This window comes from Microtus ochrogaster, chromosome 7, assembly GCF_000317375.1.
Source record: "Microtus ochrogaster isolate Prairie Vole_2 chromosome 7, MicOch1.0, whole genome shotgun sequence".
In the NCBI taxonomy this organism is placed as follows: domain Eukaryota; kingdom Metazoa; phylum Chordata; class Mammalia; order Rodentia; family Cricetidae; genus Microtus; species Microtus ochrogaster.
In genome coordinates, this window is record NC_022014.1 from 12,433,996 (window position 1) to 12,447,049 (window position 13,054).

The following is a 13,054-nucleotide window of genomic DNA, read 5'->3' on the forward strand; positions in this document are numbered from 1 at the left end:
AGCAGATGCACACTTTATTAGAACACAACATAAGCACTCGTATCAAGAAATACACTGAAAAACAAAAATAGATGCTTTTGCTTCAAATCCCTAGTCTTTTACAAATAGAAACATTAATTCAGAATCACCCCTGGAAACTTTACAAAAACATTAAATGAATTGTTGGATAAGACTGCATGGGGTCAGGACCAGAGTACCTTTTGTTATGTGCAGGTGTGTGGTATTTGTTTTGTTTTTTTTAAACAGTTCTGGGTACTGAAGCCAGGACCTTGCATATGCTAGCAAAGTGTTATACCACCAAGCCCAGGAATGAAGTTTGGTCTTTAAAGACAGATTCTTGCCAAACTCTAGGCTCCCCTCAAGCTCATGACTCTCTGGCCTTGGCTTCTTGAGTGTTAGTGCAGGAGTGCACACCCAATTTTGTTCAAGTGTGTCTGTTGAGACAGGATCTCACGATGTAGTTCTGGCTAGCCTCAGATCCACACAGATCTGCCTATCTCTATGTCCCACAGTATATGACATCACATCCTCCCTGCCCAAGTATTCTTGAATAGCTCTTCAGTTAACTCTGCTAGGGTTCCTTCAGACGGAGAAACCTGATTTTAGTTTGAGTGGGCTACTTGGGCTTTTTTGTCTTTGGGCGTGTTGGAAGATTTCCTGGGTTTAAAGAACTTGTCCTCTCGTTTTCTGGTTTCTGGCATACTTCTTGGCTTCTTTCCTGCGGTCCCAGGCCCTGAAGCTTCTGGGGTCTCTGTAGCTGGTAGGGCCTTCCTTTTCTTTCCCTGATGTGTATTTGTATCAGGTTTCTTTTTTGGAGACTTTTCCCCTGTGATATTTTCTTGCATCTTAAAAAGAAAAAAAGGAAAGAAAATTAAGTCTAGAACAACAAGGACTAAGATTTCACAATCAAACTTAAGGAGCCACAATTCTGATTGTAACTTCTAAGTGTAACCTTGGCATGGCGAAATGAGGAATGGCCTTTTCTATCATCAGACATTTGTTTTCTGTCCTTTTCTTTCTGAGACATGGTCTCACCTGGCTGGAACTCATTTTGTAATCCAGGCTAGGTTCAGCTCATACTTCAGCCTAGTACCTAACATTTTTTTTTTTTTTTTTTTTAAAAGGAGATAGGGTTTCTCTGTGAAACAGTTCTGGAACTCAATTTGTAGACCAGGGCTGGCCTCAAACTCAGATATCTGCCTGCCTCTGCTTCTGAGTGCTGGGATTAAAGGCGTGCCCCACCAATACCCAGTTTTTATTTTAGAATACATCCATACTTCTATTTTCCTTTTATTAAAAATAATAAAGGCTGACTGGTACAGTGACAGCAATCCTAACACTTTGGAGGTAAGCCCAGGCTAACAACACAAGACCTTGTCTCAAAACCAAGAACTTCACACCAGTATGTTGTACTATGCTGGCAACAGACACATCCTATGTTTACGTGTTTGGATTGCCCACTTTATGGACCCGCTACAATGAATACCCACACATGTGAGTTACGCTCCTAGAAGGTGAACTGTCATAGAGTAATGCAGGCCTTTTACATTACTCAAGATGTTTCAGGATAAAGTCAATCAGTACCTTCCTTCCTACAGCCTGAAAACTAAGACTCCTATCACTTAGCCCTGCTTGCCTGACACACAACAACTACCAATGCCAATAAAAATACCTCCAGGTTTTCTTTATTCGGTGTTTCTCCTATTGGGACCAGCTGTGGGATTGCTTCTTCACTCTCGTCTGTCCCTTCAGGCTGTGTTTTTACTTTGCTGGTCTTTTTCTTTTGGGATCTTGGGGCCTTCACTGGAGCACTGCTAGTTTTACCTTGAGATGCAGCCTTTTTGGAGCTTTTCCTTAACATTTTGTTTTTCTTCTTTGACTTTTCTTTTTCATAATTTATTTTTTTCTTTATTACCTACCAAAACAACAGATAAAAGATTAGCAGGAAAAACATTCAGAGAAAACAGATTGAGAAGCTACAGTTCTGATTATTCATAAACTCCCTACAGTGTCCTTGACCATGCATACAGAATGCCTATTTCCAAGCACTTAAAACTCAGCTCTACTTGTTTGTGGGGTGACAGGTGTTTCAATGTGTACCCAAGGGGGTGGGCCTTGCACCTCTCCTACCTACCTGCCAAAAGATAAATCAATGACACTCTCTACCACAACCGGCTGTCTACCTTGACTCCGAGCTATACACCCACCTACCCACCACACAGATGGTAGGTGAAATAACAGCAGAATATTAGTACATGCTTGCACTCCTAGCTAGCTGGGAGGCTGTGATAGGAGGATGGCAAACTCAAAGGCCAATTTGGTCTATGTACTAAAGACTCAGATTCTGTCTCAAAAAGAATTAGGGATTTAGTTTAGCGGTAGGGTACCTGTTTACTATACGCAAGGCCCTGCAAGGGCTCAACAGTTCAATACCCATCACCAAATTGTAAGCATGAGAATGAGAAGTGGAAGGTAAAAGAGAAATTAAACCCTAGCACCTACATTAGGGAAGCAGAACCCACTGGGTGGTGGGGTGGTGGTGGCGCACGCCTTTAATCCCAGCACTTGGGCAGAGTTCGAGGCAAGCCTGGTCTACAAGAGCAAGTTCCAAGGACAGGCTCCAAGGCCACAGAGAAACCCTGTTTCCAAAAATCAAAATAAATAAATAAAATAAAAAAAAGGAAAACCCATCCCCACTTAAGCCTGGGTTTGGTTTGAATCATTACTGACCCACCCATCTTTTGTGCAAGTGTGTATGTGTACACTATAGGTCAACTGAGGCTTTTTAGGAGCCACCCACTTTCTTATTGGGATTAGGGTACGCTAGGCTGACTGGCCATAGGGATCCATTTTTCTCCACCGCCCCAGAATTGGGATCACACTCAGACATCATGTTTGCACGGCAAACACTTTGACCAATGGAGTCATCTCCCTAGCCTTGAGCCTCCAGTCTTCAATGTGCTTTAGGTGGTTGGCATACTTTCAAGGTTCCTGCCAGTCACTCCTGTACCTTTAACTGTTTATCTTTGGTTTTTTCCAAGACAGGGTTTCTCTGTGTAGCCCTGACTGTCCTGGAACTCACTATATAGACCAGGCTGGCCTCAAACTCAAGATCCATTTGCCTCTGCCTTCTTAAATGGGTTTGGGAAGACCCATCCTAATTTTAGGCAGTATATTCTAGTAGCAGCACAGGTAATAAAGAGCATTCTGGAAGGAGGAAGGAAGGTTATCTGCAGAGTTGATTCACCCAGTTGCTGTTATCAGCACCAGCTCTTCACAAATCCCACAGGTCACCAGGTTGGGAATGCTACAGCATGTAGCAGAGTGGTCCCAGCAAGGGTGAGGTAACTTGTCACCGTGATTTCAGTGTTAGCTGACTATGGGTAGAGACAACCAGCTGCAGTATCAAAAGGCTTGCTCTTTACATTGTTAGATTGTGCTTCTAAGTTGCAGATGGATCTCTGTGAGTTCAAGGTTTGTCTAGTATACAGACATGTATACATGGTGAGACCCTGTCTAAAAATACCAAACCAAACAATGAACAAATAAGCAAATAAAAGGGTCAATAGAAATTTTACATGCATGGTGGTGATAGAAATCTTTGCCCCAACAAAACAAAAGGTGGTTGGAGAGATGGCTCAGTGGTTAAGAGCATTTGTTCTTGAAGAAGACCTCGCTGGATTCCCATAATCAACATAGTGGCCTACAATAACTTTGGAGACCATTTCCTGGGAATCTGATGCCCTCTTCTGACTTCCTTGCCCACCCCCCAGGGTGCAGAATACTCAGAACGTAATTCATATACATAAAATAAAATTCTAAACAGTCAGAAGGTGGTGGCTCATGCTTTGAATTCCAGCACCCAGGAAGCAGAGACTGGCAGATCTTTGTTGAGTTCTAGGCCATCCTGGTTTACAAAGCGAGTTCCAGTACAGGCTCCAAAGAACAGAGAAACCCTGAGGGACCCCTAAATAAAGCAAAACGAAAGATAAACTGGAAAAAAAACAAAAACAAAAACCCAACCAGGATGACCTGTAAGCGTATTCCAAGAAGCGAGGACAACTTCTATCCTCTGCTCAGGGGCCACATTTTCACCGCTGCTTCTCTAGTAGTGCCCAGCCCTTCAGGCTGCAACCTGGCTGGAATCCTGCCAGCTACGTCACTGCTGCCAGATAGAGTTTTTAGCTAAATCTCTATTGTTCTATTTATCAGTAAGTCTTGGGAATCAAAGGCTGGGGTGAAAACCTACTGGTTCAGAGAGGTTAAGTAGCTATTAGCTGACCTCTCCTTGCTGGCATCTCCGAGTGTACTTCCACTCCACCAAAAGAACCCACATTGCACTAAGTCCCTCCCTATTACTTCCTGTGCATATCTCTATTGTCTTACACTCTAGAATGATTTTCCATCAACTGGTTGCTAATTTGGCCTCCTGACTCAAAGTTGCTTTGATTTCATTAACGCAAATAAAACTTCAGGGCCCAAAGTGTGATCGAGTAACCCACAACAGCAATTTAAAAGAGAATGAAATCTGTATGGTGGTTTGAATAAGAATGGCCCCTATAGAAGATGGCCGCGAGAATCACCACTTTCCTCAAGAATGCCTGGGCGAAGGAGCCGGTGCTGGTGGTGTCCTCCTCAGTCTGAGGCCTTGTTATAATTATGCCCATAATCAGCCCCTACACCAAGTATGCTTCCCTGATCAACCAGGCAACACCCTACAACTACCCAGTCCCTGTATGAGATAATGGGAACATGCCCGATGTGCCCAGCCACCCCCAAGACCCTCAGGCCCAAGCTTGGAGTGGCTGAAGAACCTGTGAATACTCCTGCTGATCAAAGAGGCTCCTTCCCTGTTGCCTCCCAATAAAATATATATATATATAGAATGTGTCATTAGAATATGGCACTATTTGAACATAGGTTTAGAACACAGGGCCTTGTTGGAGGAAGCCCAAGCCAGACCCAGTGTCTCTCTCTTCCTACTACAGGTGGATCAGGATGTAGAATTCTCAACTCCTCTAGCACCATGTCTACCTGCATGCTCCCACGCTCCCTGGTGTGGGAAGTCCTTTTGTCTATGCGTTGCTTTTATTGGTTAATGAATAAAGAAACTGCCTTGGCCTATAGCATGGGAGGAGGAAGTGGAGTCAGAGATGCCATGGAGCCGCAGGAGACAAACACTGGTCGAAACTTTAGCAGGTAAGCCACAGCAAAGCAGCAATACACAGATTAATAGAAATGGGTTAAATTAAGATGTAAAGAGTTAGACAATAAGAAGTTAGAGTTAATGGCCAAGCAGTGTTTTAATAAATACAGTTTCTGTGTGGTTATTTTGGGGCTAAGCAAGCCAGGCGACCGGAACAAACAAGGGACCCCCTTCATGTAACATCTCTCTCCTGAACACTGCGATTAAAGGTATGCCCTATCACCTGGCTTACACTTTGATCATTATGCCCACCCCACCCAATATTCTAACTTATACTAACCTTTTTCCTCAGGCTATTGAAGGACATGATGTTGTTTTCATCCTGGCATGTGACAAATGAGGAAAAAATGGGAAGGGAAACCGACTTCTCAGTTTTTAGGAACAAGAGTTTCACACTCTGCCATTTCTGAAACAAAGAAATAATATTATCTACACACACACTGCTGCTTCCCTCAACATCACGACTCAAGCACTCGCCATACTGTACCTCTGGCAGTTTTCCTGAAAGCATTTCTGAGACAGCCAGGATGTTTTCAAGGATGTGCTGAGGCTTCATTCCAGTGTGACCAACACGCACAGCACTAGAATTTAATAAATAGCGACTCTTAACTTTTGTATTTTAGAACTCTATTACCTAAAGTAGAATACCACCGTGCTGAAGAAACACGGGTTGAACCATGAGATGGCCCAGCCAGTAAAGGAACTTGCCACAGAAGCCCGACAGCCTGAACTTAAGTGATGGAGGCTAAGAGTGGCAGTTCAACTCCTGTAAACTCAGTGTATAGAGAACTGACCCCAGAAACGGCCCTGACACCCACAAATACTGGTCCCTAAAGTTGTTCTGAGCAGAATCACTCAAGGGTCACTGCAACCTCATAGTTCCATATCCATCCAGATGGGCCCTTCACAAATAGAGCTCCTACTTCTTACAGATAGCATACTTTATCAAAGGTCAAGGAATAGGCAATGATTGGGAAGCCCAGGAGGGATCCTGTAGCAGGGCCCACCACTAGAGGTTCACTGTGGGGCAGTCTGTGAAGTGTCAACTGGACAGCAGTTGACTAGCTTCTTTTCTCAGCCAGCCACTGGCTAGCTGTCTATTCTGCATGTGCATGCATACACAGAGCTGTTTGTGGTGAACAGCAGGGTAAGAGAGAAGACAGGAAGCCATTGTGCCAGGCAAAGAGAAGTATGAAAGAAACACAGAATCACTATGCCACACAGGCCTCCCCATGTTAGGACCATGCGAGTCACTATACTCGGCTTCTCCAATCTTTGTGGCTCTCTGACATCAGCCTATGACAACTCTTCTTACTTAACTGAAACCAACCAGGGGTGCTTCCCTCTTGCAAGTAGTAGGCAACACTGACAACATCAATGACCACATAAGGCTGGTAGGCAATCTTTACCCTTACCGGGTATAACGGCACCCATGTTTTTGGGTGTGTCTGAGGGGACATGCCTTTAATCCCAACATTCACTGGAGATGCCAGAGTATCTCTGTGAGTTCCAGGCTAGCTAGAATTATACAGTGAAACCCCATATCAAAAGAACAAAGGCATCTTATTACATTATATATATATATTTTAAAAGAAATTTATTATGTACACAGTGTCCAGCCTCCATGTATCCCTGCAGGCCAGAAGAGGGCACCAGATGGTTGTGAGCCACCATATGGTTGCTGGGATTTGAACTCAGGACCTCCGGAAGAGCAGTCAGTGCTCTTAACCTCTGAGCCATCTCTCCAGCCCTATATAAAAGCTTTTTAAAATTTATTTATTTAAAATTTATTTTGAGACAGGTTTTCAGTAGATAGCTCTAGCTGGCCTAATTTTTTTTTTAATTTTTTAATTTTTTTTTATTTTTTGGTTTTTCGAGATAGGGTTTCTCTGTGGCTTTGGAGCCTGTCCTGGAACTCGCTTTGTAGACCAGGCTGGTCTCGAACTCACAGAGATCCGCCTGCCTCTGCCTCCCGAGTGCTGGGATTAAAGGCGTGCGCCACCATCGCCCGGCTGGCCTAAAATTTTTTATGTAGACCAAGTTTGTATCTGACTCAGAGATTTATCTGCCTCTGCCTTGCCCATGCTAGGATTAAAAAATTTTAAATTATATGTTTGTATGTCTGAGTCTGTTCACATAAGCTTTTAGCCCATAGGCACTCAACCCCCCCAGGAGGTAGAATTACAGGTGGTTGTAAGCCACATCTAACATGCGTGCTGGGAACTGTACTTGAGTTTGTGTGTGTGTATGTGTTGTGTGAATGTTGGTGCCTCGCAGTACGTGGAGGTCAGAAGACACATGCAGGTGTTGACTCTCTCCTTCTACCATGTGGGTCCTGGGGATCAAAAACCAGTCGCCAGCCTTAAACTTGAACCATCTTGTCGACTCCAAAGGTCTTTCCTTTAGTCTAGATGTAAGGCTGCAAACAGTTCAGGACCCTGAGTGAGAATGAACCCAAGGTTTAAGTATGTAGCTCCTTCCTCTCGGCTGAAACATGCCCCCGAAAGGGGGGATATCAGCAGGTCTACACAGGGACAAGACTGAAGAGGCTTTTCCCCAAGGCTATGTAAGCTCTTTGCACTGAGTTGCCTATAGCTGGACAGAGAACTTCAGTGGTACACGGCCTTCAGTTACTTAGTCAGATGTGCTTCTCTGAGTAAGGCCACAGACCTAGAGAAGCATTTCTTTGGTCTGCAGCTGGTGTCCTACTGGGATGAATACATAGGAAAATCAGATCACAATGACAATGAACTTGTTAATAGGGGACTAAAGTCACTTCTAAGAAAAATTTTCCTAGAAGACCATATTTTAGTTGTTCATTCAAGATAAATTTCTCTGTAGCTTTGGATTCTGTCCAGGAACCTACTTCTGTAGACAGGTTGGCCTTGAACTCATAGAGATCGGCTGTCCTCTTTGTATTTTAGGCTGGCCTCGAACTCAGAGATCTACCCAAAGATCTACAACCGTCTGGTCTCTTAGGGTCTTAATAGAAGGATCTGGTTTCATTAACACCACTCTTTAAAGAAAAAAAAATGGACATGATTGCCATAACATATAAAGTTTAAAGGTTTGCACAGATGTTCCTTTTGTTACCTGCAAGAACCTTGTTTGGAGATGTTTAAGACGGTCCCTGTGATACAGTTCTTAATCTCTTTGGACAGATTCTTGGCCAGAAGGTTTACAGATACTGGAACTCTGTAAAAACACACAGATGTCAGAACACCACAAAGATAAAAACTCCTACCACTGAAGCCCAGTCATTGCAAATCAACTTACTTCTTCCTCTGATAGAAGTGTCTTCCGATGTGTGTAGGCAAATGCCGTCTAATCCTTTCATCAGCAATGAAGATGTCAAAGCTACCCAGGAGGCGGAGCTTGGCTTCATAGGCTTTATATTCTGTTTTTAAAGTTCTAAAAGGGATAATCTAGAAAAAAAAAAAAGCAAAACTAAAAACCTTAAGAACCTGACACAAAAGAAATCTTTAGCGCTTCCCATTCAGGTTAGTCCTAGACTCACACCCTTCTCAGTTTAATGAATTCCTGAGCACCTAAAATTTGCCAAGCACTGTGCCAAATAATGCTAACTTTGAGGCTAGCCCAAGCAATCGAGGAAGATGCTATCTCAAAACAAAGTAGAACAGGAGCCGGAGAGATAGCTTAGAGGTTAAGTGCACTGGCTGCTCTTATAGAGGACCTGCGTTTGATTCAGTACCCACATAGTGGCTAACAGCCAAATGTACTCCCCTCTAGCGCAAGGGAATCCAAGACTCTGTTCTGCCCTTCATGGGTTCCTGTACCTATCAGGCGCACAGACACACGCTGACAAAACACCCAGGCATGTTTTTAAAAAGCAAATGTTTTAGAGATGGGGCTGGGGAGGCAGCACCTGGTGCACAACTTTAATCCAAGCCTGGGGTAATTTAATTACACAAATGAAAGATACCTCTAAGTTGGAGGCCAGCCTGATCTACAATGGAAGTTTGGGACAGAGCATTAGACTAGCATATATAAGGCTCTGGATTCAATTCCTAGTATGAGGAGAAATAAAAAAAATTATATCCATCAGGCAACTCACAACCACTTGTAACTCCAGCTCCGAGGGAACTGAACCCTCTCTGGTCTTCAAGCACACCTGTGCCCACACTGTATACACGCAGGCCCAGGGGCATATACACACACCCATAAAGAAAAACTACAGAGAAAAATAGACTAAAAAAATATAGCAGTGTATCAGATTTCTTTTCAATTAGATCTCTGAAAGGACTTCAAAGCAGCAACATGATTCCTACCCGAGAGACGCTGTTCACGCCATGTTTTTTCAAAAGTGCTTTATAGAAACCTTCTGTCTGTTCAGGCGACTCACACTCATCTTTGGTAAACAAACAGACTTCTGATGAGTCTGTTAGAATGCTATGAGGCAAAGACCTGTAAACAATGACAAACACAAAGAGCAATGATTCCAGAGCAAGTATTACCCAAAACACTTACTCTCATCTAAAAAATTTTTGTTGGTGTACCACGGCACACATGTGGGTTCAGAGGACAAGTTTTGGGAACTGTTTCTCTCCTTCCACCACGTGTGCCAAGAGATTTTACTCAGATCACTTGGACTGGGGGCGAGCACATCTACCTGAACCATCCTGTCAGCACAAATCCCCAGGTCCGACCTGCAAGCCAGTATTTGGAGCTCAATTCATTCCAGGCCATGATCCTTTTTTTTTTTTTTTTGGTTTTTCGAGACAGGTTTTCTCTGTGGCTTTGGTTCCTGTCCTGGAACTAGCTCTGTAGACCGGTCTGGTCTCGAACTCACAGAGATCCGCCTGCCTCTGCCTCCCGAGTGCTGGGATTAAAGGCGTGCACCACCACTGCCCGGCTTGGTTATTTTCTACTTAAGCAAATACTGCTCTGAAGGAAAGCAAGTCAGGCATGCTGACAATTCCAGTTTTAACATGAGGAAGGAATGTGGAAAAGTTCCAGGCCAGCCCAGAAAAAACCCACACCAAAACCAGAATAAATCAAATCAATTAAGACAGGTGGGGGAAGAACAGAAAAAAAGAAAAAGATGTCCCACAAGCGAAAAACTGAACAAAGATATGGGAATAAAGGATGCAGAGGGGTGGGAGTGCAGCTCACTGTAGAGCAGTCCCACAGCACAGGAAGGAATCACGCTCCATCCCCCAGGAGACAACTTAAAGCACTCACTGTACACAAACAAGGATCTGTGCTCACCCCTGAACCTATGTCAGAGAGAAGGGTGGTGACGAACACGAGGATCCGTAGGGTTCAGTGGTAAACCCTAGTCGATGAGCTCTAAGCAAATGAGACCCGCCTAAAAAGGGGGTGGATGGCATTCCCAAGGAAGACACCCAAGAATATCCTCACATATATCACACGTGTGTACATACATACATAAACACATGTGTTTACAGACATATAGATTAAAGTGAAGTGGGGCTGGATCAGCATTTGAGAGCACTGGTAGCTCTTTCAGAGGACCCACATTTGGTTCCCAGCACCCACATAGCAGTTTACATCATCTGTAACTCAAGTTCCAGGGAATCTGATCCTCTCCAGGGTCCCCTAAGCTTCTGCACGCCCCCCCCCCCAACACATTTTAGAGTATTTTTCCCTCTAAATCTCCCTGAGCCATCATTTTTTGGAGAAAAACAAGCTATACTACATATTGCTTTGATAAAAAGAACAAGCAGAACACAATCTATACGACACTTGGTCAAGCGAGAGTAGGAGAGCGACCACCATTATCTGTCAACTCCACATCAGAGGAAGCAGACACAAGATAGCTAACAGAAACATAAACGCATACGGGGAGGCGGGATGAACCAGTAAAGACACACGCTTACAGCTCAATTCCAGGACCAATACAGCAGATGAGAAATTATATTTATTCTCGGACTTCCACATGTGTGCCCCACCCCCCAAAATAAATGCAACCTATAAAATATTTTTATTTAATTTCAAGACACGGTTTCTGTGTAGCCCTGGCTGTTTTAGAACTAGCTCTGTAGACCAGACTGATTTTGAACTCAGAGATCTGCCTGTCTCTGCCACACCTGGCTCTAAAAATATCTTATAAAAGAATACGGGGGTGGGGGAAGAGGGCTCCCAAGCAGGACCAAGGGCACTCAGCAGATTGGACCATCTGTTGCTTTCCCAGATGGTCTTAGTTCAGTTTCCTGTACTCACACTGGGCTGCTCAAAACCTCTTGTCTCTCCAGTACCAGGTGATCTGACACTTTCCTTTGGCCTCAGCAAGCACTGGAGAAATGTGGTACACATTCATATAGTCAGAAATAGATACACTCTAAGTAAGTCTCAAAATTTAAAGCCCAGGCACTCAAGAGGCAGAGGCAGATCTATTCCTGAGTTTGGGGTCAGGCAAGCCTTTGTAATGAGACCATTAAAAAAAAAAAAAGAACGGAAGGAAGAAAAGCCAAACAACAACAACAAAACAAAAAAACCCCGAACAGGTAAATTAGAACTTACATTCGGGCCCGCAGTTCTTTCTTTGGAATTTTCCATAATACCACCATTAAAAATAAATTCTCATTCCCATTCGAAAGTAACTCATTATTGTTTTTTCTTGACTTGGAGTGTGTAAGCAGAACTTCCACTGCCTTTCTTATCTGCATAAACACAGAAATAAGTTAATTTTCTCAATTTAGGTTAACCATTGCTCTCATAAACACAAACAGGTTTGTTTCCTTTGCTACTCTTTCTTTTTACCGGTCAAATTTCTCTCTCTCTTTTTCGAGACAGGGTTTCTCTGTAGCTTTGGAACCTGTCCTGGAACTCACTCTGTAGATCAGGTTGGCCTAGAACTCACAGAGATCCGCCTGTCTCTGCCTCTCTAGTGCTGGCATTAAAGGCGTGCGCCACCACAGCCCGGCTATTGAGCAAACTTCAATCAGCGTATTGAGCTCTTAGAATTTGAACCCAGTTCAATTTCTGAATCCATCAAGAACTCCCAAAATCTGTTTACAAGGTGTCCTTACAAGCTCTACCGAAGCTTCTCCTGCCCTCCACGGCAGAGGGAACATCAGGAAAAGAGCATAGCGCTGGGAGCACTTTCAGAGCGACACACGCCCGGCCCTAAGCACGCTACTTTTCGCACGTGCACGTACTAGCGTCCTGTAACCCTGCAGAATGGAGCGCTCTTGCCCAATTTCAACAGGAGGCAAACGGGCCACAGGCCCGAGGGAAGCGAACCCGCCGGGGTGCGTTTTCGGCGACCTCCTTCGGGCTCCGGGGCGCAGACGCACTCTCGGGCCCGCTCTGGGTTTCCAGGCCTCTCGCTCCGCACCAATGGCTCACGCGGGCCCCAACTACCCTGCTTCCAAGTCGCTGTCCCCCAATCACTCGCCTGCTCTCTGTCCAGATGTTCCAGAGCGGTCGGCGTGTCCGCTGAGGCCGGGGTGGAGGCGGACGCAGAGCTCTCCATGACTCTCCTAACCTCGTGCAGAACCCGGGAGCTAGGAACGCGCGCGGCCCGGAACCGGAAGATAAGGGGTGGGACCGCACGGGGGCCTAGTGCTTCATTTCCGCAAGGCGGGGGATTCGATTTCGGTGTAGTTGGTGATGAAGGAGCCGGCAGGGGTCAGAGCCGTCGTTGAGGCGGCGCTTTGCGTCCGGCTCTTCCTAAGGCTCCGCGCCTCGCAAGCCCTGCCGCTCCTCCACGGAGGAAAGCGGGAGCTCGTTCCTGAGAAGAGACTGGAGCCCTGTCCTCAACCCCGTGCTGCCCTTGAAGAGCGGGAAGCCGAGGCTTCTCCACCCCGTCGTGGCTTCGGGCGTTGCTTTCCCCCAGTTGGTGCTGTTCCCCGAAATAATGAG

The 13,054-nt window shown here is 45.0% G+C and overlaps 1 protein-coding gene and 1 pseudogene across 1 annotated transcript; one reads left to right on the forward strand and one right to left on the reverse strand.

The window, feature by feature from the left end:
- On the reverse strand, nucleotides 1-12,709 carry Rsl1d1 (ribosomal L1 domain containing 1). Its single transcript, XM_005349321.2, has 9 exons — nucleotides 12,588-12,709; nucleotides 11,711-11,850; nucleotides 9,496-9,631; nucleotides 8,483-8,631; nucleotides 8,300-8,401; nucleotides 5,694-5,787; nucleotides 5,487-5,612; nucleotides 1,673-1,915; nucleotides 1-845 (listed from the first exon to the last, which is right to left on the reverse strand). The coding sequence occupies exons 1-9, from the start codon at nucleotides 12,663-12,665 to the stop codon at nucleotides 603-605; spliced, it is 1,311 nt and encodes a 436-aa protein (XP_005349378.1). The 5' UTR covers nucleotides 12,666-12,709; the 3' UTR covers nucleotides 1-602.
- LOC113456340 lies at nucleotides 3,908-5,230 on the forward strand (annotated as a pseudogene).
- Nucleotides 12,710-13,054: the final 345 nt, after the last annotated feature.